The sequence below is a fragment of the Centruroides vittatus genome, unplaced genomic scaffold, assembly GCF_030686945.1.
Source record: "Centruroides vittatus isolate TY-2023 unplaced genomic scaffold, ASM3068694v2 contig_439, whole genome shotgun sequence".
NCBI lineage: Eukaryota > Metazoa > Arthropoda > Arachnida > Scorpiones > Buthidae > Centruroides > Centruroides vittatus.
This window is the reverse complement of record NW_027122239.1, coordinates 1287497-1314624: the sequence shown is the minus strand read 5'-3', so window position 1 is coordinate 1314624 and position 27128 is coordinate 1287497. Positions and strand designations below refer to the sequence as shown.

The 27128-nt window shown below is 25.8% G+C and overlaps 1 protein-coding gene and 1 long non-coding RNA gene across 6 annotated transcripts in view; one reads left to right on the top strand and one right to left on the bottom strand.

Moving 5' to 3' along the window:
- Nucleotides 1-27128, bottom strand: part of LOC136977011 (serine/threonine-protein phosphatase 4 regulatory subunit 1-like) — a 425271-nt gene that overhangs the window by 262009 nt on the left and 136134 nt on the right. For all 5 annotated transcript variants that reach the window (XR_010881016.1, XM_067272424.1, XM_067272423.1 and 2 more), the window contains 3 exons: nucleotides 13136-13278; nucleotides 8262-8322; nucleotides 3862-3947 (listed from right to left, as the gene is read on the bottom strand). Coding sequence is in view for 4 of the 5 variants with exons in the window: in XM_067272424.1 (XP_067128525.1) it covers nucleotides 3862-3947; nucleotides 8262-8322; nucleotides 13136-13278 (290 nt within the window). In the remaining variant the exon portion in view is untranslated. The remainder of the gene's footprint in view (nucleotides 1-3861; nucleotides 3948-8261; nucleotides 8323-13135; nucleotides 13279-27128) is intronic.
- Nucleotides 26209-27052, top strand: LOC136977094 (uncharacterized). Its single transcript, XR_010881029.1, has 2 exons — nucleotides 26209-26271; nucleotides 26709-27052. It is a non-coding gene; the product is annotated as an uncharacterized lncRNA (long non-coding RNA).

Sequence of the window (27128 nt, the reverse complement as noted above, 5' to 3'; positions counted from 1 at the left end):
AGAGTGACTGAGGACAACATGGGAAAAATAGTAGTACCCAAATTCACCGGTAGGTGTGGATTTGGCGCTGTTGTAGCGAAACATCTAAGAATTTGCATAACACGCTGGTAAAACCTCAAAATCCAAATTCACAATGACATGGTCGACAGCAGCACCATCTAATTTAAGCTTAAAAGACAAGGACAAAAGGCCAAAGCACATTCCAGACATCAGCAGAGTTCAACATGCATCTTTCGTTACCTCAACATGTGTTGCTTGTGAAATTTTATTATCTTAACCAGTCAAGTGCACCATGTGCTCTTTTTGTGTTTAGAAGCCATAACAACCTGAGCATAAGTCCTCTATCAATTAATGCATTGAAAGACTTCATAAAGAAATTTGGAGAGACGGGATCCTCAGCAGTTTGGCCTGGTAGAGGGCAAAAACCAATGTCTGCACAAACAGTGAGGTTGCGACTGCACTTTTTGAAGGTTCACAGGGGACTGTTGCTGGCGGTAGCATGACAATTGGAAGTGACGCCTTTGACAGTATGGCAAGTTCTGCAAAATGTTCTCAAGTTCTACTGTACAAGATAAGCACCTGCAAGAATTAAAACCAAACAACTATGCTACACTGTTGACATTTGCTCTGATATTTCTTGCCAGGATGGAGGTGGGTGATGCTTAGCCGTGGATAATTATCTGGGGAGATGAGGCCCATTTTTACCTAAATGGGGATATGAACACACTAAATTGTTGCATTTGGGCATCAGAACACTCCCAGGAGGTTATGCAAATCCCATTACATTCACCGAAACTCACTATTTGGTGTGGCTTTACAGCAGATTTCATCATTGAACCATTCTTTTTTGAGAACATCACTTGAACAGACCTGTACTGTTACTAATGAATGGTATCGCAATATGCGGACTAGTTTTGTCATTCCTCAACTTCAGCAAAGACAATGCCTGAATGAGACAGTCTTTATGCAGGATGGAGCATCACCACACATTGGTCTCAAGGTGCGGAATGTGTTGACCCTTTCTTCAGTGAAGTGCTGGCACATCAGTCGCTTTTTTCCACTTGCATGGCTGCCTCGCTCCCCAGATATAACCCCATGTGACTTTCTCCTGTGGGGTTACTTAAAGTCCAGGGTCTATCATGGTGGTGTCCTGAACTTGATGACCTTGAAGGACGACATTTCTCAAACTGTGATGAACATTCCTGTGGACATGTTATGTTCGGCCGTAGAGAACAAAGTGTTCAAGATGCAATGTGTTGTCCAGCAGGACGGTGGTTACATTGAAGAAGGGAGAAGGTTATTTATTGATTAATTAAACTTTCGTTATTACACTGAAACCTCTGTCTGATTATTCATTCGTGTGTTTGTTAATTCAGCTGCAAATTCCTAGTTGCTTTGCTACAACAGTGCAAAATCCACCCCTACTGGCAAATTTGGGTACTACTTTTTTCTTCATGGAATCTCTTTCCCATGTCATCCTTAGTCACTCTCCCAAATTTGGCGACAGTCCAGCTGTTTGATTGCTCTACAGATGTCTCTGAATACCGTCAGTTTAAAAAAAAACCCTGTATATATATAATAAAATGCATAAACCATATAAAATTTCATGAAGTAAACAGATGCCCACTGAAGCTCTACCCCTCCCTCCAACTTTGTCGGACTTGTCATAGCCTCCTCCATCCCTTCAAGTGTAATCATCATTTAAGGACAGCCCCAATTGATTAAGTCATAAATTTGTGAATCTTAATTTTAGCTTCAAGTTCTCAAATTATCCTAGAAAATGTTATTCTTCAAAAAAATTACAAAAAAGATTAAAAGAAAACAGTTTATGAATGGTTTAAAGTAAAAAATTTAAATATAGAATATTCAGTAAATTAAGCCTTATAGCAATTTATTTTACATACATGCAGGTTTTTTTATTTGTGTATTTACAATCATAGTGTAGAGTATAATATGAATACAAGTTTTAAGAAAGTCAATTATCCTAATTTAATTTAAAGACTAAATTGCTAAGTTCAGAGAATTATTATCATTAAATTTATTAAAAACTAGCTTTCTCCCTTAAACATTTGAAATATTTGAATGTACAATACAAGATTCTAGGTTTTACTGACTCCACTAGTGCTTGAAGTTGAAAATATATACTTCATTGCTCATCAAAGCTGGCTGTGATATGATTTAAATTTACATATAACAGCCACTTTGTGAGTAACGTTGCATACAATATTTTCTTTGTTATTGGGGGGGAAAAAAGAACACACAACACTACTTATTAAATACATTTAAAATAGTTTGAATATATATTATATAGTTTTATGTGTTAGCTTTTTAAAATTATATAATTTTACATCTGGTATAAAACTTCTCTATACTTTTCATTATTAATATATGCTGCAATATATTTAGTTTTAACAGAGTGAACTTTGTGTAGCATTAAACTTCATTTTTTATTAAGATTTTGTTTTTTTTTTAAATTAACTGTTCTTAAGTTTATAAAAAGTGAGAAATACTAATTTTCTTTGTATGTGCCAGAAATAATTAATTTATTTTAAAAAACCTCACATACAAGGTTTGAACTAGAAAAGAAAGCCCCCCATGAGATGCCTAAACTAATTATGCCATGCTGTGAGTTTGTAAAGTCAGTCTTCTGTATTGGAATTTAATGATTGCAGAAAACTTGTCATGACTTTCTTGAAAAAGTCTGAATAGTGGGTCACACAGCTTTGGCAGAATTTAAGTATAAATAAATACGACACAGCCACAAAATTTCATCACAATCAGAGATTACAAATGGCTGTGATCCCCTTGTTAGTTTAATAAAGTTTATTTTCATATAAAATATCTTTATTCAAATCAAAATATCATCATAAAAGGATAAAACCACAATGTTAATGATGTTTAAATATGCAATATTGTACACCATAAAATGTTTAAATATGTAAAATGACTAAGGAAGAGAGATCTTTTAGAAAAAAAAAATCTACTGAATTAAAGATTTAATAATGATCTCCTTATAAAATATTCAATCAATTATAAAATTAATTTTTAATAAATTAAATTTATCAAAACACTTTTCTACATTTTAACCTTCCTATATTTTTAAAATTAAGAATACTAAAAAAAAATTTTTTTAAGTACCAAAATGTCAAAATGAATAAAAGTATTTTTCTTTTTAACAAAAAGGTGTTAAATAATGGAGATAAAAAAACTCAATGACACACTATCTACCTTAAAAAATTATACAATAGTTTTAAAAAACCCTAGTAAGGAAGCTTACTTCTTACAGATTGAACAAACTAAAAATATGAGAAAGTGCTGATTTCCTGACATCTCAGTACTCGTCAAGATGGCTGTGATATGATTAAATAAAAACAGACCACAGTCAATTTGACGGCCAAGAGATGCATACAAATTTTCTGTACTCTGCATGCTTGAATATTAAAATATAAATCAAAGCTACTTTGATACTTTGTAGTTGTAGAAATAAGATCTTGTCCAGCTCATCAAAGGTGGCTGTGATATGTTCTTTTAAAATTACACATTTCACAGTCTCTTTGATGGCTATACCAGACCCATGAAATAAAATTCAAAAGGAAAAAAGAAAAAAAATTAATATTTAAATAAGATTATAAAATAAAAATTAAAAAAAAATCATACAAATTCCAAAAGCAGCAGATAACATTTACACATTTAGCAAATTTAAAATGCAAAAATGTATTCTTTCCGTCAAAGACAAGGTAGTGAGATGATTTTAAAAATCACATCTCACTACCCATGTCTTTCACAGAACTAATACCAGTTATATCATTCCAAGGCATTTATGCTATGTAAACTTCAAAATTTATTAGTGTGTTAACTTACAGCCACTGCTTCACTTCTTAATTCTTCCATGTTTTGTACTTCTGTTAACTGTGCAATTAACGGGCATATCCATTCATTCAGCTTCTCTAAAAAGTGAGAATATAGGTATTTTAAAATATGAATAAAAAAATCTTATTACAGATAAAACAAATAGAATTAAATGCAAAACTTTTTAAAAGTTTAAATTAAATTAGTTATTTATACAGTTCAAATCAATTTTATGTTTTTGACAAGTTTTGAAACTTCAATACACGTGCACATGTAAACAGATGGATTTGGACCATGCTTAGGGCAGGTTCACAGGAATTACTTTTAGTCAATTTGCCACAGCTAAATAAAAAGGAGTTAAAATTAGAACAGTAGCACTTCAATAGAGCCAACCATATGAGCAACTTTAGTAGCTGTGAGGGGAAAAAAAAAGCAAACAAGCAACATGTTCCATTCTAGTTGCTGTCACTTGCGACTAGACTGTCACAACCAATTGAAAACACTATTATACATATCCAGGACATATGGACAATTTTTGTTTTCAACTTCTACATGCACTTTATATTCCTCCTCAAATGAGGTGTGTTCATGTGCCACAATCACATGATTTGGGAAAAACTTTTTTTTCTTCTCATTTCTTAAAATCTGATACATTTTCTGAAAACTACCCCTTTAATAGTTGCCAGCCAATGAATGATGAACCCAATATTGCCTTTGAACTCTTTTCAGGAAGGTGTACAAAAAATTAAATACATGCATGCTCTATAAAACCCATTTACATACCAAAAAGTCTCTGGTATTTCTTAGTTGCAGCTGAAATTTGTAGCTCATATGATTAATTGCATACATAACCACAAAAATTAGCAACTAGTGATTTTTTTTAGTGATAATAAGTTTCTCGTGTGAATGTGCTCTCTCAGTTTTTGAGCCTGAGACACTAGGCTCAGAGTTTAAACTATCATTTAAAATAAACAAAAAATAGAGCTTCCTTCACTTATGTACTTGGGCTCCCAAATACTTGTGAATTACCCTAACCTATGTTAATATATAAAAGCAAGAATGTATGCTAAGCAGTAGAGGTATTCTCAGAATCTGCTAAACCAATGTTTTTAAAAATTCTTTGTTATTGGAAAGCTTATTCCTTTCAGATGAACATAGGCTATGTACTATTTTCATATTAAGAAACAAAAATACATGAGAATAATATTTTTACCACAGAATTTGTCTTGCATTGTCATTTGTCTGCTCTGATCAAAGTCCATTCCCTTTGTCACCCCTCTTAAACTTATTATCTTATATTTTCAGTTTTGACTCATGTAGTTCAGGTAGTTGTGTATATGCTTTGTTTATATTGTCTTTGTCATTCGTTTCTTATAATAATAGTCATGTAATCAGATACAAACATAAAAAGCAAATTTACTTCCCTTATATGAAACTAAATTTGCATTCATTGTTTTAGTATTAATCCCACTATACAATTATTTAAAAATAAGAATTAGTCTTAATGTATGTAGATAGATATCTGATAACATGAGTTCTTTCAGTTACTTTTCAGGTGTATACATGTGCAACTCTTATCAATGATAAAATGTCTAAAAGAAAGTTTCAACTGTCATGACATACATTCATGTCAAGGGATCATTGAAAAGCTTATTACTTTCCAATGTATAGTACATAAGCTACCTTAAAAAAAAAAACAAAAAAAAATTATATATATATATATATATCACTACTTTAAATCTCAGACCCTCACTCTTCTCTCCTGATTTCATCCTCCACACATTGCACAAGATTTTGTATAGTTACTCTTTGCCACCCTACAAGAAACATACACTAGCCAATGAGGACAACTTGACAACCTTCCTTAGTTTCCAGACAACAATGAGCATTCTTTGCTAATATTTATTATAGTAATTTTACTATATAAAGAATTAATTTTGACCAAAAAACAAAAACGAACAAATCAACTTTATTGGAGGCCTTTTATCTGAGATCTTGAACTGATGTTTAACAATAGACCTGGATAAGTAAGTGTGTGTGTACATGCATACATACATACATTATGTATATATGCAAGCACTTGCATACACAGTTTGTTTAGTGATTTCATTAAATACAAAATTTTATTATAAAAATTCAAATTATCAAAAAACAAACCAAAAAAATTGTTTTTTTTTTGCTTACAAGTTTGCTTTACTAAAAAAAAAAAAATAGTATTCTACAGAATTACCGTATTTTACGGACTATAAGACGCACTTTTTCTTCGAAAAATTGCCTCCAAAATTCAGGTGCGTCTTATAGTCCGTAAAATACGATAAGTTAACTTTAAATTTGTTATTAATTTTAAACTAATGTTTAGCTGTATATCAAATAATTAAAACATTTTTAAAAAACAGTTGTATGTAAATGCATAAAAATATAGCATACAAGAAGTTTGTTACATCTTTGATAAATTTGGAACATCTATTACAAAATAGTTTAATTCCATTGTAAGTTTTAAATACTGTGTTCAAACTATTTTAAACTATTTAAATTTAATTTAATGTAAATAACATCACATGCATGGAAAAAATAAGCAAGTCTTATGTAAAATGTATAAAATAATTTAACATCATTACAGAGAATTACTAAAACATTAGAATAAATAGAAAACAACCAAAATTGGAAAAAATCAAAATTGAGACCAATCAGATTTAAGTTTAATACCTAATTTCTTAAAATTCAGTTATTTTACAAAAAAAGGTGTTTAGGTCAATTTATTAAAAAACTCAAATTATAGTTAGTTTAAGAAAAACCGTAACTATTATATTTAAGATGTTTTTACAATTAAAGTTTTGAATTAATACAGAATGGTTTCTGTTTATTCAATTTCTATGAAAAGAAAACAACATATACATAGAAAACAAAGTATTGAAATTGTATTCCTAAAGTACATGCCTTAAATGGAGATTCATATTTTATGCAAAAATATAGATAATTATACAAGTGCCTTATAAAATAATTTTTGCTTTATTAATTCAAAATATTGAAAAATTTATGCCAAGTAAAATGCTTGCAAATCTTATTTAATTTAAAAAGCTAATTTTTAAGAATAAAGTTTTTAAAACCCTAAAAGTAATGAAAATAAAAAAATAAATGTTATTTCATTTATAAAATGTGATAAATTCTGATTATGTTCTTAATAATTTTATACTTACACATTATAACCTGCATTTCTTAATTATCTTAAAAATGCAATTTATTTTAATTTGTTGCTATTGTAAGTAGTTTTTCATTCCATTATAGTAATTAAAGAATGATAAAATATATAAAAATAATCAACTAATCTCTTTCTGATAAAACTTATTGCCAAGTTAATAGTTAAACTAGTTTTACTTCTTAATATCAGAAAAATCTTAAAAAGTTTTTGAAAGGCTTCACAATCCGTGAATGTACAGTACATGCAAATTATGCTGTTCCTGCTCGATAATCAAAAAACAAACAAAAACAGTTTTTGAGCTGTCTATGGAAATCATCAGGACTGCTAAAATTGCAAAAAATATCAAAGATTTGGGCAAATCCACTGAAACCCATTTCCAATAAGATTAGTGCAAGGTTCATTGATGTATTTGTGGATGCTGCAATCCACATTACCTCAATGCCTCACATATGCTTTTTTTACAGTATGTAGACATGCATGAAGATACACCAAAACTAACTTTATAACAAGGCTGGCCTGGATCATGAACACTTACAATACTACAGGTTTATACAGCCCCTTTTAAATGAAGTAATTTATTTTACTGCATCACAGTGAAATTAATGTTTCCATCATGTGCATATAGTGCATTCTTTTACATCTGGATAAATTATATGTATGTATATTTGACTTACAAAAAGAATTAAACAAAATTATAATTAAATATAAAATTTTAAATATTTGCAAAAACTTAAAATTAATATCTGTATTTCAGCTGGATCTATTAACTTTATTTTAAAATAAAGTTAATTTATCTTTTAGTTTTCTACCAATGACTTCAATCAATTTAACAAAATACATAATCATTTATTTGCAATACAGTATACAATAGAAAAATAATTATGTATTTCAAATTAATTCACTTTAAATTTCTCATCTGAAAACTTTAAATTATTAAATTAAGCATTAAAATACTTAATACAAAATAGCAAAATGTCTCAATAAATATTAAAATTTAAAAATCTTAATTTCTAATAACAGAATTTTAAAAAGTTCAGGATAGATTGAAATTTGGTTGTGGAAACAAAATGGAAAATATCTAGATTAACAAAATTTGGAATTATGAACATATGCATTTTTTAATTTGTTATCTTTATAGTGTTATGACTTTTTTTATTACTGAATAAAATAAACGTTTAATTTCACTTTACTAATTTATCCTTCTATTTAGTACCTTGATTTATCAAGCCTTGCTTTAAAATCATCAATAATGAAGTCTGGCTTGCTTTTCGAACCTAGGAGAACAAAAAACAACATTCATTAAGATAGATCTTTAAAAAATTTATTTATTCTAGATGAATAACTAAAATTATAGCTATTCAAAGTGTATAAGCAAAAAATGTTATAAAAATCATTGTTATCAAATTTATTTACATTAAAATTCCATATGTAAATATGTTCTTTATAAATAGTATATTATAAGAAATTTCTAATCAGAAAATACAAAAATTCAGTGGATAGCTTTCAAACGTTTTCCATTTTTCATGAATACAATACATCTATAAAACTAACCAAATTTTTCCCCAATAATTAAAATATATAAGTAGTAACTATTTACGCTCTTTTATTTAGTCACACTGAATCAATACCTTATTCACATTAGTAAATAGATGAGAACTAGTAAGCATCAAAACTGAAATTTGTTATAAACTATGTTCGCATACTTGAAACTTCCAGCAATGAACAGCTTTAATAGCACAGCTAATATTTTCATTCATGTTAAACTATGACCACTAAAAGTACAACCTAGATCATCATATATTCAATGTATAAGATAAAATGCAATTTTATAAATTTCTTACATCTGAAATTGTAAAAACATTTCTTCTTATATGACACATTCTATATATAAGATTTTCAATTTTGTAGTTTTAGTTTGATTGTTTTTAGTTATTTTAAATGACCTTCTATAAGCTATTAAAGTTGTTTATTGCTGGAACCTTCAGGTGGACAGATATATTTAGTAAAAAAAACAAAATCAATCATAACTAATAAATTTAAACATGGATTGTAAGTCTGATTATATATAATCATTTTTAAATTAACAGTTTTTTATAATATAATTTACTAGTGCATTAGTATTACAATTCTAAAATAAGCACTCTTAATTACATAAATTATAATGATTGTGATTTTAAAAAAACAACGCAAATGTATGTGAAAATTAAGTTTTATTCTTTCAAAACTTATATTAAATCTTACAGATGATTTGACTAACAAAAATTTAAAATGGAATATAAAGATAGTTTAATTGTTTGAATATATATTTTTATAAGGTAAAATTATCCAGTGATTTTACTTATAAAGAATATTTCTAACAGTAATAATTAATATGCATATTTTTCTAGTATAATAATTGCTAGTAATCATAGCAAATCCTGTTTTTCAAAGAAACAGAAAAAAAATATTGTTAGAAAAAAAATACAAGTGAAAACTACTTTCAAATTGCTTTCAGAATAAATATAGTCATCACAAAAGTATGGCATGGCAAAAATTAACATTGTATAACTGAATCTGTGTGTGTAATAATTTTGTTTCTTGTCTTTTCAATGGACTTGTCACATACTGGTATAGTACGCAACTGATTGTCTACTTCTGTAAAACTCCAGTCACATGAAAGAACGAAGATTCATTTTAAAAGGTTAGTTTCACACTGACAGCAAATAGTGAAAGCAAATGAAAAATGGGAAAGTGATTTTATTCACTTAGCAAAATTGGTTTACACTACAAAATGTAAAAAGCAAAAATTCAGTAGGTTGGACTAGCAGAGCACTTTGTCAAACAAGAAAATTTGTTGAAACTGGCATAGCATGTGACATATTTAATGCTTTTTTCATTTGCTGGCAATTCACTGACAACATGGACTAACATAAAATAAATATGTAAATTTGTTTTTACACTTTTTTTAATAATCACTTTGCATTTTCCATTTCAAAGTGAACAACAAATAAATGAAGAAAAAGTGCTGTAGGGTACAAAAATAACATGTTTTTCTTTTATGATTTTGTGCTTACATGTAACTAAAGTGCTGTATAATAGAGAAAGTATACCATGGTGCAGAAAATATTTAACATAACTGCAAAAAACAAACAAACAACTGTGAAACAAAATGTATTTGGTTATAATATGAAAAAAAAATTGTTGTGCAAGAGTTCAGCAAGCAATATCTCTAATTATTAGAGAAAATATTTAATGAAGAAATTTAGATATTCTTAATTATGTATCTTTTAAGTTTCTATTGTTAGGATAAAGAAGTGATCTTATAGAATTTTTTTGTTAATTTAATTCAAGAATTAAACTTAAAATGTGGAGTGCCAAACATGGGGATCACAGGTGAAAAATGATTCTAGTCAGAAATTTTAATGTTCAACAGAATAAACACTTTAGAGAGAGGCAAGTTTACAACAATTACCAAGGAACAATTACCAAGCAAGGAACAATTACCAAGCAAGGAACAATTACCAAGTTTTGAGAAAAGAAAAACTATTTTCTCTTCTGGTTAAAGAAATTTTGTAATCCTAGTGGGATAGACAAACACCAAATAGTATTTAACCACAGTGTGTGAAAACCCAAGGTTTGAATTCAACATGAAACAGTTCTGATCTCTAACTACACTACTAACAGAGTCTTGTATATGTACTTCAAAGCTATACATATACAAAAACAGACAATAACAGACAATAAACTATAATCATTTTGGAAACTATGTGGGACTAAAACATTTGTCATGTGTTTTTTATCACATCAGTGGATGAATGTTTTATTTTCTTTATTTTGAAAATGTTAAATGTATTTCTGTATGTCATACTGTCAAAAGTTATCATCTATAACATTTAAAATCTTCAAAATTTCTTTAATTATTTGTCTGTGATAGAAGAGTAAAACTGTATAACAATTCTGATTTAATGAAAAAATAGTGATTGGAATCTTCAAACATATTACTGTCATTATTTACAAAAATGATTATTTTGATGAAAATCTAATAATAAAAAGTTTATACAATGTTTTATTACTATTATTTATTTTCATCCTCAAAAACAAAAGTTTTAAAATAAAACACATATATTACAAAATGTTAAAATATAAACCAGTAGTTCTTATCATTTTAGGTTAAGAATTTAGTTAAATTTTTTTTTATAATGGCACTACATGTAATGTAAATAAAACAGAACAAAAGTAGGTTCTCAAAGTATACAGACTACAGCATACTATTTATTGTTAAATTTTTCAAAGAAAATTTATCTATTGACTGAAGTTATGAAAAGGCAAAAACAATTTTTAGTACACAGACTAGAAGTAATAAAAAATAATTGTGAAAATTTTTTGTCATTTCAAAGTTTAATTTTTTTAGCCAAACAGCTTTTAGATGCATTGTAATTCTCACACTTTCATTGTAAAAACTAATGCTATAAAAATCAAAAAATAATTAGATTTCTATAAAAATGAGCTTTTTTGAATATAAGAACTTTAAAAGAATCTTTAAAAAAATTAACTCTCTTAAATAAATATTGTAAATGAAAAAAAAATTAAAAATTGGCAAAATCTCTCTTAAAATTCTTTTTGTTAAATGCTTGCTTTTAAGTGGAGTGTAAGCAGAATGCTGCTTAAGTCAGAAAATGTTTTGTCTATGATCAAAATTTAAAGCAATGCATGACCATTAAACATATTTTTGCAAATATATACAACTCAGTAAGGCCAATGTTGTGACACAGCCAAAATTTTGAAACTCGCTCTATAGGCTGAGATATTCAAGGTCAAAGTTTACCACGTAAAGTCTATGGGCCAATTGCAAGCTTGTCACATACATGTCAAATCAAGTTTCCAATTACTGTCAATTTACACACTGATTTCCACAACAAGTTTTTATTTTAGATCCTTTTTTCCCAGGTTTTTTCCCTGTTTCAGGCATTTGACAAGGGTGTTTTAAATGTTTCTTCATGAATTGTCAGTTATGATATTGAACATGCTTGTCCTCCTTCAAATCTACATGTTTTGAACTGTTTTAGACAGAATGTTAGAAGCACTTCACCATGTTTTTATGTAAGACTGAAACAGAAAAACCTGTGCTGTGGAGCTCAGTTTCATTTTGCTAGAAAGTACTTGTTGTTAGTATTATATGTCCACTGAATAATAAAAAAAGAAAAATCAAATCATGAGTCAGTTTTTACTTTAATTATTACTTTACTACAAAGAATCTAACCTTAAAAAATCTTTAAACAATGAGATAATCATTATTTTATGGAAGTTTTTGTTATCATTATTTTATGGAAGTTTTAATTATTTTCAATTATAAATTTTTAAGAAAATTAAGATGTTTTCTGGATGTTATTTTAAAATTCAAAAAGGTATTAAATTTTTAATTGAGAATACAGTTTAATTTATAGTACTTGATTTATGAAACAATAAGAGATTAAACAAACAAGAATTTCATTCTAAAAATAAAATATGGCCTTTATGTTTGGCTGATTTTTCCCTTATTTTTACTTTAACAAAAACAAATTACATGACTTAGTTATTTCAATTTTTGACATCTGAATAAAAACAATTTTCAAACTTAAATTTTGTTTTAGATAAAATTTTAATGAGTTTAATTGTAAAATTAAAGTTAAAAAATCAGCAAACTTAGTATATTTACCTATAAACAAAAATTCTCTCTCTTAAATGAAATATCAGTTCCTACATTCTCTTAAATAAGATCCATTACTACTTGATATGGAAATTTACAAAAAGGAGCTCTATCTTTTTATCACTTACATAGCTCTCAAAAGATTCAATTTTATCTCTTATTAAAGAAATTTTAGATTTTGAATATATTATAGAAAAGTGCAAGTTCTTTTAGAAGTATTTTTACACATGCCAAATCTTTTTAAAAATTATAAATTTTTTTATTTGCATCATCAACAGATGATAAATCAAATGATTCTTTTAAAAAACAACTTAATTTTAATGATTTTACATTACACACACAAAATAATATTTATATATTATGATTTTATATATAAACTTATTTACATAAAATAGAAGCGATTTTATAACTCAAATTGTCACCTGATTATTGACATCAGTCAAACAGTTTACAATTACAGGAACAATTTGCTGATCTATTACTGAGCCTAGGTAATGGCAGTGTTCATGGCAAAATGCAGCGATGTGTGGAAGATGTTCAATAAGATCTGCTTTGACAGTAGGATCTGAAATTTAAAATTATTAAATACTTAATTTCATAATCTAATTTCATAAAAGATTCAAAGATTAATATAATCTCATTCATTTTTAGACAGTATAATAATGCTTAAGATTAATTTTCTATGAATATTAAAATATTTTATAAAGTGTGATATATGCATTTTATATATTACTTTCATTCTGATACATAAAGTTTGCATGTTCAAAATAATATGTTTGGAAGTAAAACTCTTATAAACTGTAACACAATGCTAAGTTTCTCAATATCTGTCTTAAAAGCTAATATATAAATATCTAATATTGTTTTCATTCAAAAAAAATTTAGTGAGGAAAAAATTTTTCTTCAAAATAATAATATATAATAAAATGACATGGGATACTTTTAACAAAAAAATCTTTCATTTCCTCCCACAAAAAAATTTTTGTTGTTTAGTTTTAAATTCAAAATTTTTTTTAGAATCAAAACAATGTTAAATGTAATGAAATTAAATATCAACTACATTAACAAAACTATCAAATTTCTAGTTTCTTTCTCTGGTCCTCAAAGCAACATTTACAAGTAACTCTTATCAGAACATTATTGGTATGAGAACTTATAAGAATGTTCTACTCATTATTTCTCATAAGCAGAGTCATCAAGAGGAAGAGTTGAGGATTTTCCCTGCATCTAGAGATAAATTAGGGGGCCTGTAGTGATTCCAAATCTTATGAAATTAACAATTCTTATGAAAAGAAAACAAAATCTTTAAGATTGTATTAACAAAAAGCATTATACATATTTCATTTGTAAAACAAATTAAAAAAAGAACCCATTAAGAGACAGAGGAGCCTACTATTCCTGGCCCCATACAAGCTCTTGACAGCCCTTCTTATACAAAATCCTCATTTGTAAATGCTGCTTTACAGAATAAAATCAGATTCTTTCAAAAAAAGGTAAACTTGTTATTAAGATGATCTTTCAAAGTTAAATTTTGTATATATAAATTAATTCTATAACATTTATAATGATTAATGCACTACAATTTTGACAATGTACTGTTATCTGTTTAACATCTCAATTTGAAATTTTATAAATAGTTGCAATTAGACAGCATTACAGTAAGAAAAAATTTTAAGTATTTTACTAGAAAATACATCTGGTTTAATAATGTATTGATTTTTTTTAATATTAAAAACACACACTCTTAAATATTAAGTTTTAATGTTTCAAGTATACTAAAATTTATGAATTTATTCAAACCTCAAGGAGGATAAAAATCTTAATCTAGATATTTTTTATAAACCTCTAATTTCTAACACTATTTAGTATATTACTTTTTGTGTACTTAAAAAAACTTAATATCAGAAAATTATTATACAAAACTAATTTTATTAGTGCAATTTATTATTATTTCCTCTCACTCAACATTCATAGATTTTCAAAAATATTTACAAATTCTTACAATTTCTCATTATGAATATAAACATGATTTTTAATATACATATAAATTATTTTGATTGAAATTTAAATTTCAGAGTACTTTCTAAGGAGAAGATAAACAAGAAAGCAAATGAAATTTTATTACTTTGATCTTTTATGACTAAAAAAAACTTAGTTTCAATAAATTTAAGTCTACAGATATTAAGATATAAACAGAAAACTATAATTTAACAAAACATTTTAACAAATATATTTTTCAAAAAAAATTACTCTATATTGCTTGCAATAATTTTACATCTTAACTTATTGTTAATAAGATTTTACACACATTCAAAACACCTATAACAACAACATACTTCAAATTAACATATTTTTACTATTGTTTATCTGTTATTAACAGACAATAATTGTAAATTTTTTCTTAAAAGATTGAAATGTAGATGTTTGAACATATTTCCAAAATAAACTTAGAAAATGCTGACATTCCTCTTCAAAGCATTACTTCAAATTTAAATAATAATTAAAAATTACAATACATCTATTTACTTTTTTAAATAATTTGTTACAAAAATGTAAATAAATAAAATTACTACTACTACTACTACTACTACTACTACTACTACTAAAATGTTTCAACAATTTAAAAAAAAAAAAAAAAAAGTTTACATTTATATAATTTTCAAAGCCTAAAACTTTGCAATTTAGATTTTGAAATTAGACTGGATTTTAACAAAAATCATACTGGTCCATCAAAATCAAATTGAAAAATATTCTAAATATATAATAGTTATTAATACATTTATTAAATAACTAAAATTTGTTTGTAAAGCTAAAATAAACATAAAAATTTAGCAAAAATTCTTACTATTTTAAAATTAAAAAGAAAACAATATAAAATTTAAGCAAGCTTAACAATTATATTAAAACTTTTTTATTTTTATTATTTTTATGAAATATGATCTCTTTTGTATATAGTTTTTCACACACACACACACACACTCCAAAATATAGTAAGCTAGTCTATATAAAACAAAGATTTTGCTTTCTAACAATCTTAAGAAGTGTTTTTGTATGTCAATTTTTGTTTCACCAAAATGATCTGTTAGTGTTTATCATCAAGTCTTCCAGTTTTATAATAATAAAAATACCTCAATGGCTGGCCCTGGGTTCCACAGTTAAAACAACCTATGGATGATTTAGAGCTATGAGGTCTGGAGTAAAGTGAGCCCCTTTAACTTTTTTCTTGAAAAACAAAAATATTTTTAAAAAAGTCTTGAAGAAATATTCTATTAATAAAAGATTCTATTTTTTCAGTAAAAATCATTAATTTTATAGGACTAGGAATCAATACAGATCTCTAAGTTTTCTCTGTGCCTGGAGAAAAATCCCAACTCCACCCTCTCAACAGCCTTGGTGAGACTATTTAGCAACTTTGTCAAAGAAATTAATGAATGAACACCATTATCAAAATCTTAATCAGTATTCTTGCAGTAATAAATCAAAAATGATTATGTAAAATATAGTCAAGCAATCAGCATTTAGTTAACTAAAAACAAAGCACATCTTTAGTCAAATATCAAAACAAATTATCATCATCATCATCATCATCATCATACAATGATTAAAGTTAAGAACCTAAAGAAGCTAATCAAAATATAAAAAAAAAACAAACCAATTAAAGCATTTTGTATAAAATCTCAAATAATTCATACAACTGACAAGGAATTAGTATGGTCATCCATCTAGAATAATTATCATAATGTTAGATAAAAATTTAAGTTAATAGTATATAATTCACTTTAAAAAACTTAAAGTAACAAATATTCTTACAAAATAAATTTATGAGGTCATTTACTCAATTATAAAAACTACTTTCATTTTGTTCTACATTTTTTAACATGCATAAATAAACTTTTATTTTTTCATTTACAGATGATAATACAACTAATGATTTGCTATTGTTCTTAATTTATTCTATTGTTTTTGTTTGTATAATAAAATAGTAAAAAGGAGAAAATAAGTATTTTTAACTTCATAAAATATCCATTTCAGATGATAATTCTGAATTTGTTTAATATGAAAAGTTTGAACTGGTATAAAGACAGCTGAGTAAATTCATTTAAAATTTTGAATACTTTACAAAATGACAATTTGTTCTAATAAAATAAATTTAAAATAAATTATAAAATCTATAAACTTCACTATGTATAATACAATAATAGTAATGGATTAATTAAAAATGCCTTTAGCAATGTATTAAAATATATTTTGATGACCTAGCACAAAAAACTCCAATGTTGTCAATTTGGTATTTAGGATAAGAAAAAATAAAAATAAATAATTGTCAAAACCTAAATTTAAATGCTTAAATAGTTGTGGTTTAAAACTGTTGGCTTTAATAACAGTCCTGAAGCACTGTATTTTTCAGATTTTAGGGGAAACTTTACAGGCCAGAAACACAGACTTGTTTCAGCATTCCATCAGGAATTTGAACTTCATGAAGTACAGGCTAGAAATCAGTGATTTTATAACTTGCAAAGTTTAGAGTCTAGACTCAAGGATGGACAACCATTGGTGCATGTGTAAATGTCTTTTCCTGCAATGCAATCCAGGATTCATCTTAATATTTTCTTAATATTTTTTATATATAACTTCATGTTTCATAAAGAATTTATTGTGTTTCTAAAAAGTGTGTACATACGTGGAATTTTTTTATTTGAAAAGGCTCTCAATACTTAAGTCACCAAATAATATGCTTCCAAAAATTTTGATCAGCAAATTTGAAAAAAAATTCAATTACAGATTTTACAATTTTGGCATACATGCTTAACAGTATATAGTAGGGGTGGGCAACCTTTAATTTGTGTCATTGTATTATTAAATGCATGGTTTCAGGGAGTATTTGCTTTTCACTTCCCTGGTAAAATTCATTTTTATTGCATTACTTTGACTTTATTTTTGTTTTTAAACTATCTGTTAAAATATATTGAAACGAGTAAATTTATTCCTGTTGTTAGGCCTAAACTATTAAGAAAGCTCTTTAATGATAAATGTAATGGAAAAATACACTGCTCTTTATTAATTCTAATTTTTATTAGAACAATATAACTAATGAAGCTCATATTCAGGGGAAAAAATGTCAAATCAAGCTGAATAACTAACTTTTTATATATTTGAAACTATTTTCACAAATTCTTTTCAAAATTCATTTAAAACAAAAAATGATTGATCAAAAATAAAATGTTTAAAAAGAATTGCTAAAATCTTATATTTCTATAAAAATCAAACTTTTAATAATCATCATCATCATCATCATCATAATCTTGATTTTCAGTCTTTCATTTTTATTAAAAACCTGAAAGATTAGTCTTACAAAAAAAAAAAAATTATTACCAAACTCAACTAGATAATTGAATTATTATTTCAAGAAATTATTAGTATACACATTCTATTGATTATTAAATTTAAACTGAAAATTTAATTATTTACTATACCATAAAATAATAGTTTTCGAATTTCGCAGTTTGAAATTTGGTTCTAAATGGCTGGTCTTTGTTCTGATTAATTGTTACAAACAATTTGTAGCTTGAAGAAGGACCCAGGAGGGATCCAAAAACGTTTGCTCGAACAAATTTTTGTACTTCACACCGGTTACAGGTTTATGTGAGATTTATTGCATAAAATAAGAGATTTTTTTTTAAAGTAAATGCTATTAGTTTGTTTCAAGAAAATCTGATTCAAAAGAAACTAACTAAATGAATTATCTTCCGATGGAAAAATTCAGATATTTAAAAAATTTTTTAGCTAAACAAATTTTGACTGAAGAAAACATAAAATTTTTTCATAAAAACTACTTTTCTTAAGACCAGAATTATTACAAAAATAATATAATCCAAACTGATTATAACCAATAAGTTAAGACAATGTAAATATACAACCATTATGTTTCACATTACATTGTGATTAAAATGAAAAAGTTAAAAAATAGTTTTAAAATTTATTTCATTTATCTTATGTAATACTACTTAATCATTTTATTTTCAATTTAACAAATAAAAAGGACAACCTTATACAAATTAATTTACTTAATTACTTCTGAAATTTTTAGATAAAACTTCACTGGAAAAAATTAAACGTTTTAAAAATTTGAATTTAATTTAACTAAAATTTACTTTTTCTGTTAGCATGTTATATGATCTATATGATTACATTAACTTGCTCATTATTGTTAACAAAACAGATTCAAACTCCAATTAACTGATTTAGCTAAATGACAATTATGTTCAAATATATTATTGGAATATTTCATTAACAATTATAATCTTCCCTCAAGTCTTTGAACCAAAAAAGTTTGCTAGTGTTTGTGAGGCTAAAAAATCTAAAAATATCTACAATAAAGAAAGCAAAAACACCTTACCAATTTCTTAAATTATTAAAAGTAACTTCTTGACAGTACCAACCTCCAATTAATTGTATAATTTTATCATTACTACTAACAAAAATTAGAAACTAAAAAATTAAAAAAATACACACTATTAATGTGTGTATTTTTTTATCTGATTAAAGGGGTTTTGTTTCGGTCCTAATCAACACTAATACTTGACAATGCAATGCTTCCAACATCTCAAAACTTATAAAATATGTTGTCAGCTGTATAGTTGTTCATGTATTAGTGGCATTAGATTAATTTACATAAAGTTGATCAAATTCTTAAAATTTTACTTAAAACATTACAATATTGTATTCACAAATAATTTAATAAAGATTAAATAAATAAAAGAATGAATATTTTTTTAGTAAAATAATTATTTTTAGCTTGAAATTGTTTTATACAAAATTATACAAAATTATACAAAGTTATTACACCAGCATTATGCAAATTAATTATAATTAGGAAATAGTGAGATGGCTGTTGAGATTTAAGAAAATAGTCTACTTGTCTTTTTATTTATGGTATCTTAAATTTTAATGTGAGTAACTAAATATTATAATTATAAATTCCCATGCTATCTCGTATTCTGAATATTTAACAATTATATTACATCTGCTCATCTCTCCTGTAAATTGTTATTGGCATAAAATTATATTTTTCTAATTACAATTTATTTTTATAAGATATAAATTAAAACAAAAATTTTCAAAAAATAGACTTACAATTTTTATATACAGAGTGTAACTGAATTCAGTGCTACCATTTTAGGACTAGATTCTAGGATCAAAAATAAGCCTAAAATCCTCTATAAAAGTTTCTCAAAATCTGCTTCATGTTTGAGATATGACCTTCCAAAAAAAAAAGTACTTTAGTTTAGTGTTGATACTTTTCAAAAACCTGAGTTGGCAGCTTTATAAAATAATTTTGTATTTTTTTTTATGCTTATGTCAACTGACTAAGATAAGTAAATGTTGGCCAAGTAAGTCTACTATAATAAATGTGAACAAAGTCTCACACACTAATATTTGCATTATCCATATGTTTTATGATTAAAAAAAATAGTAGTAGTTAGAAAACAAGAGCTTTTCAATGTAAATTTACTTTGATAACAGTTTGTTTTTTACAAAATTAAACAGAATAATATACAAGAACTGTTCAACATGTTCTCTGCAGATGAGAATGCATAATTGCATACAATAAACCAGTGACTTGCAAATACTAGCTAACATGTACTCAGAAAAACAATTTTCAGCATTTTAAAATAAAAAACTTAAGCTTGTACACAACAATGAAAAACAAACAAAGGTACCTTTTTCATAGAAAAATTAAAATTGGTGTCCAATATGATTTTTGCAGGCCATATCTTAAAAATGAAACAGATTTTGAGAAATCTTTGCAGAGGATTTTAGACTTATTTCTGATCATAGAATCTATCCCTAAAGTATTCACAATGAGTTCACACTTGCATCTTATATATATATATGATATATGTATAAGCACTTAAATCATTTATAATACTATATATATATATATAACATTAGAAGTATTTATAGATTTCAATATAATTAATATGAAAATGCCAAAGAATTCTTAAAAAACTTTCATAGTTCTTACACAATATATAATTGTGTAAAGAAATATAAATGTATTTAATTTATATTATACAATATAAACATTCACACAAAACTTCTTAGAAAATTTAACTATCCATTTTGTTTTGCTATAAAGCAGAACTGCTTGCAAATTTCATATTTTATAACTGTTATTTAATGACAAACCAAATTATTTGGTTATTTATTAAACGTTTAAAATTTTTATTGTTAATGCTATTAACTAGCATCATATTTTTAAAATTAAAAAGTGACAATAAAAATACATGTAAATATTAAAGTTAATTGTTATAATTTAAAAAGTGATAACAAATGCAGAAAATTTTATTATGTTCAATTCATAAAGCTTTTTGAACATAACTAAATTCAAAGGATTCAAAATCATTACTAAGTAACTCATGTAATATTGATGGATAACTGAATTTAGACGACATTATCATCAAATATTTTTAAAGTTTTTGACACATTTCTAATAGATTATAAAACATTTCCAAGAAACACAGTAGTTTCTCTCTATAAATCTAGAGTTCTGATATAGGTTTTTTTTTTTTTTCTTTTAAAGTAAAGGAATTTTGAATACAAAATTAAATTATTTTGATTGAATTTAAATGTTTAGTTTTATTTTTTATCCTTTTAATAGTTTCCAATAAATCATTAAAATATAAAAGTGCAGCAATTTACATAATCAAAAAAAATAGATTTACAAGTTAAAAAATTCTACTCTCTCTTCATTAAAAAAATAAATAATTTTCCTCTATTTTATATCAATTATAAGTTTAAATTCAAATTTCTGAAATGTATTCAATTTATTTAAACTAAATGAATTTAAACATGAATGATTTAAAAATAATAATCCAACAAATTATCATCAGAATTTATAATGTTTAAGACCAATTTTATCATCATCATTATTTACTATATTTGTATATCTTTAGTTTAATAGATTCGATTTTAATGTTAAATTTCATTTTGATATCAACTACCCTCAGGTAAATCAATTATTATCCTTCAAATTACATTCAATTCTCAAAAATTTTAAAACTTCAGTTTCTGAAAAGAAATGACAATAAAATTAAGATTCTTTAAATCAATAAAATATTTATATAGCCACAAATCCTTCTCTTACCAAAAATACTAACTCCAACTGTATGTAATATATACAAATTCAACACTACAATATCTGTTTTGCTTCTGGCTATATCTTTGTTCTTTAATATATAAAAAAAATTCTGTTGATATATTTAAATTTCCTTATATATAATAAACATTTCAAAAAATAGCTATGCTTTTTTACTTGCTACTGAAATATTTGTTAACAAAGTAAAAAAAAAAATTTACATATAATAATAAAAATCACTGTATTTACTGAAATGTAAAATATTTCATGAATCTGTTTATGATTTATCAGTTTTTGATTTACAGTTCATCTGATTTCTTTTTGCTGATTCATATGAAACTATATTTGATGTATTGCAGTTTCTCTCTCATTGTCTTAAAATGATCCCATGGTACCTGACATGGGTTAGTCTCCAAATATTTTTTAAAAGTACTATAACATGAAAGTGGTTATTTTTCCAAGTTTATCACTTTACATATTTTCTTTTGCTATTTCAATATATATATTAATAGAAAGAGACTTAGATTGTAAATGAATAAAGCAATATTTTATAGTTTTTATATGTTATATACAGTATACAGTACCTTTCAAGTTACATAGCAATTAGATTGCTTTTTATATTGTCTATTGAAAGCTGGAAATAGATATTGTAAGACTAATAAGTTTCTTACTACTATATGATAGTTTCATTTAATGGAAATGGATTCACATATTAAAAGGATTGTCAGATATGCATTGCCCAAGAATATCTCACTATGTAATTAAAACAGATTGTCAAGTTACAGCAAGTACAGCACAACCAGAAATAGGAATTATGGGATCAAGATGTCACCTAGTAGCATGTCTCAGAAGTAAAGACAGCAAGACAAGTAGCCAGTGCAACATCAAAAATACTGTAACTATGTTTGAAATAATCATAGTAAAATCATCTGTAAATATTGTGAAAAGAAATTAAAACTCTCTATAAATTATTGTAATGGATTAAATAAAACATGTTAAAATTTCAAATGAATTCATTTATACTAACAATCTTGTGTCATTTAATATCTAATAATAATCAATTAACCAAATACAAGTATTTATAATTAAAAAATCTATGTGAAGAAACATTAAAAGTAAACAATATCAATGTTAATTATGTGATAATATACTTTAAATGGTAATTATCAAAAATTAGATTAAGATACAAACAATATTTTTATTTCCATGCTTTATAAATAGAAAACTTGAAAAATATTAACAACAACAAATACAATAATAATAATAATCCATCTTAATTACATTACAAAATATAATTCTTCAATGCAATAATTTAAGAATGATAATTATTTTATTTTAAACTGAATAAATATTTGCTAGCATTTTTAATAGTGTGGCATTAAATTCCAAATTATTAAACTGTATAATAAAAAGCTATTCTAAAATAATTTATTAATAATTGACATTTACAATAGTTGATAAAGTAAATATGTTCAAGTAAACAAAAAACTAGAAGAATGGAAAATTGATTTATATTTTATCTTGCTTGGATTTTATCCAAAGAGAGCATTAAAATAGTGAGATAGCGATGTTAAGAGTTCAATAATTCAATAAAATGTAGCCATCTTTGATTGGATTGATTGGATCATTGTAGGTAGCAATTGCATATTTGTATTAAATCTACATATGACATTTGAAAAAAGCAGTTGTAAAAATGCATATATATTATTATTTTTATTTGATATAAATGTTAATGCATTAAAAAAGAAAAGCTAGATTATAACTATAAATGAGAAAAAAAGTTTTTACGTGGACTTAAAATAATTTCTTCAAACAGATTTATAAATGTGTTAATTTATTTTTTTTATCACATCTTTAAAAAATTATTTTTGACTTTAAATTTTATTTTCAAATTTATTCAGTGATTAAAATAATACCTGCTTAAATATCACATTTTGTAAAAATAAATATTTAAAACAAAATGATAAAAAGAAACATAATTCTCAAGTCAAGTCAATAAGGTAGAAGATATTATAAAACAAATAAATACATGTTTTTATAAATTGAGTTCTATCATGTTTCATTATTTGTCATTATTAACTTATATTACTTAAAACCATCAAAAATATTAAATATACGAAACAAATATTTTATTGAAATATCAACCATTTGATCTATGGAAAAACTTAAGGAAAAAAAGCATGATGCTTTTTTCCCTTCCAAATTTTATATTCTACAGTATTATCTTAGAATGTTTAATATTCTCCTTTAAAAACTATCAATGTGGAAAATAAATTCGTATATATAAAATATTTTATTTTTACTTTTTAATATAATTAAAAATTATAGGCCTAGATTACATTTAGAATTAGATTTATTTGTCTTTTAATCTGGTACAGAATATATACAAAATTCTAATTAAGCAATATTAATTTATCTAAACCATGTATTAAAATTAAATTTATTTATAAGATATTATTAGTTACAAAAATTCATCACTTTACTGTAGACCTAAATGAATCAAGATTTAATTTTAAATATACATTTCATCATTTATTTACATTTAACATTTAGAAAAAGTTTTTATTTATATAATCATCAGTTAAATTAAGAAGTTACTTTAAGTAATTTTTATAAGTTCAGGAATTTTTCTCTTTCAAAAAGAGAAAAATTTTTAAATACCAACAACACAATTGCAGGCCATGTTAATATATATTAATTACCAGAAAATTCCCAGCCCCAGTTTACTGTTAAAATTCATAAACAAGGTTCGGTTGTACGTCATAGTAAACCACGCCTACCGCACTGGAATGTGCTGATGCCCCGTTATACAACCAGTAAGCTTTAGCAGTTGACATATGGGCTTGGTCAAAGTACATGCCAAGTACCAGACTAACGAATCTGTAGGAAACACCGCCGCCAACAATTTTCCACTCGATTTTTATCGTTCTCTTACAGATCGCTTTTAATACTTTTATCCAGTAGATTTTCAACGAAGAAAAGGTTTAAATAAAAACGTAGAAAGTGTAAAGCAAAAGTAACAAAGTCGGAAAGTTTTTTTTTTTTTTAAATAATCTTGTAAGATAATTCCAGGATGTAAAGTCCGTCAAAAGATTTATTATATACGTGTCCTTCAACTTTAGCCTAGCCTACAATTCAAGAGAGATTCGATGACAGAATACGACAGTGATGTACGACAAAAATCTACCTATTGACATTAAATTGTGCCCGTTGGGTCAAGTTAAATTACAGAAATTATAAAAATTACTCTCTTATTCGGTTATTTTATCTGATATATTTATCTATGCACTAATATCTCGTATAAACGATATTACGTGCCAATGTATTAAACCCATACAGTAAATAATTACTTATATTCAACTCAAATATTTTAATTAATTTTCCAAATATCGCCTTTTTAAATTTCTTCCACATATTCACTTAACAGGTATTTGAATGAAACTAACTAATGCCATAAAGCTTTAATTGTTATTAATCTTTCTTATGTAGAGCCAGCAATGAATTACTGAATGTTTTCCTTGATTATTCTTTAGAGAACAATCGTCATAACGCCGATGGCCCATTAGAACCAGGCCTACATGGCAATACTTTCACTAAAATGCAATTTCCTTCGTTATTTTCGAAACTAATTAACGAAGAAACTATCGTTCGGTTTCTGACTCGAGTACCGTCGGCTCAAAACGACGCGAATTAAATATTCTAAAAAATAATAATAATAATTTTACATTAGAAAAAAAAAATTTTGTTTTGATGGAAATCACAAACAAGCGATAAAACGAATCAGTCCCTATACAAAATTAGCGGTGAAACCTGAAGTAACTTTTAGTTATAAATCTGTCCGGCAAGACGTTGTGATAGAACGTTCTATGCCCCGAAGATTCTACTAATTTAGTAGCTTATTGAATACATTTGTTTTTCTTTTTATAAATACCGATTGAACTGTAAATAGATTAATGAATTCATTAGCGATATTCTTGTTCTACAGATTGTCGTTTCGGTAACTTCACAGAAAAACTTCCGTGCTGATTAGTTAAGCTTGTTTCTTGATGGATATTAATAAGAGGAAACTCGTTCTGTGTCACTTTGCCTACCCTAAACTGTCATGATTTGTAAAAACAATGCGTTTTTTCAAACTCTTTCTACGTTGCTATTATATCGTAAAAAAACCCGCATCTCTTAGTCAGCTTCTTTATAACCCGCATTTTTAAAAGATAGACTATGAGCCGATCTTAACAGCTGTTCATCGCAGTTTTAACATGTGCATGATATAGTTTTACGACATCTATATGTATAAAACATGAGAACGATCGCTAACGAAAAACAAGACAAAAATCTCTCTCTCTATCTTTGAATAAAGAAAACCTTAAGTTGAAGAAAGAACTAATTAAATTCTTCTCATCTCTATTGAGAGTAATTTAGGTAACGATTTGGAAATTTCGAAAGAAAGGAATATTACTTTTAATGGTCAATACGAAATTTTCTTGAAAAGCTAAAATAAATGAGTCAGATTAAATTAAGTACGATAAGAAAAGTTAACTTTTCATCTAATAGAGTAAAACAATGTCTGTTAGTGCGCTAGTTAGCTATTTCATTTCGTCAATACTCGAACACATTTAATCATGAAATCGTTAATTTCCCTAAATCGTTTATCTCAACAAGAATTTCTTTTTGAAGGAAACAATTATTATGATAATGTTATATGTGTATCCAATGATAAAAATCGGTAAATTATACAATTAAACAGATATTTTACAAGATAAATGACATTACCTGTAAAATGTTTCATAGTACTTTTACTGAAAACCCAAAATTATATACATGTGTATAGTAATATTTATTCTATAAATATTTTTCAGTTTTAAGAAATCGCTCTTATTTTGTAAGGATGATGGATACTTCTCCTAATAGGCTAGTGAATGCCTTTTCAATGATACTGACTGAAAATTTGTAACTTAGATTGAAAAGTACTTAAGTTTCAAATCTTATCACTGAGGAAAATCAACTGGAACAAAGAAAAATACAGCTTTATATTATAAAGAAAAAACTTTAAATTACTATTTGTAATAAATCAAGAATTGTTTCTGCCTGGAGCCAATTTGTAGTTTCATTTCAAGCACCCAAGTTACATGGAAAGTATACTGAGTGTAGACTTACACAGGGATGAAATAAATCTTTGCTCTTGCTATAAATTTACGAAAAACCGATCTAAAAAATCTGAAATTGATTTTTGTATGAATAAATTCTTACAATATAACAACAAAAAGTTTATTTAAGAA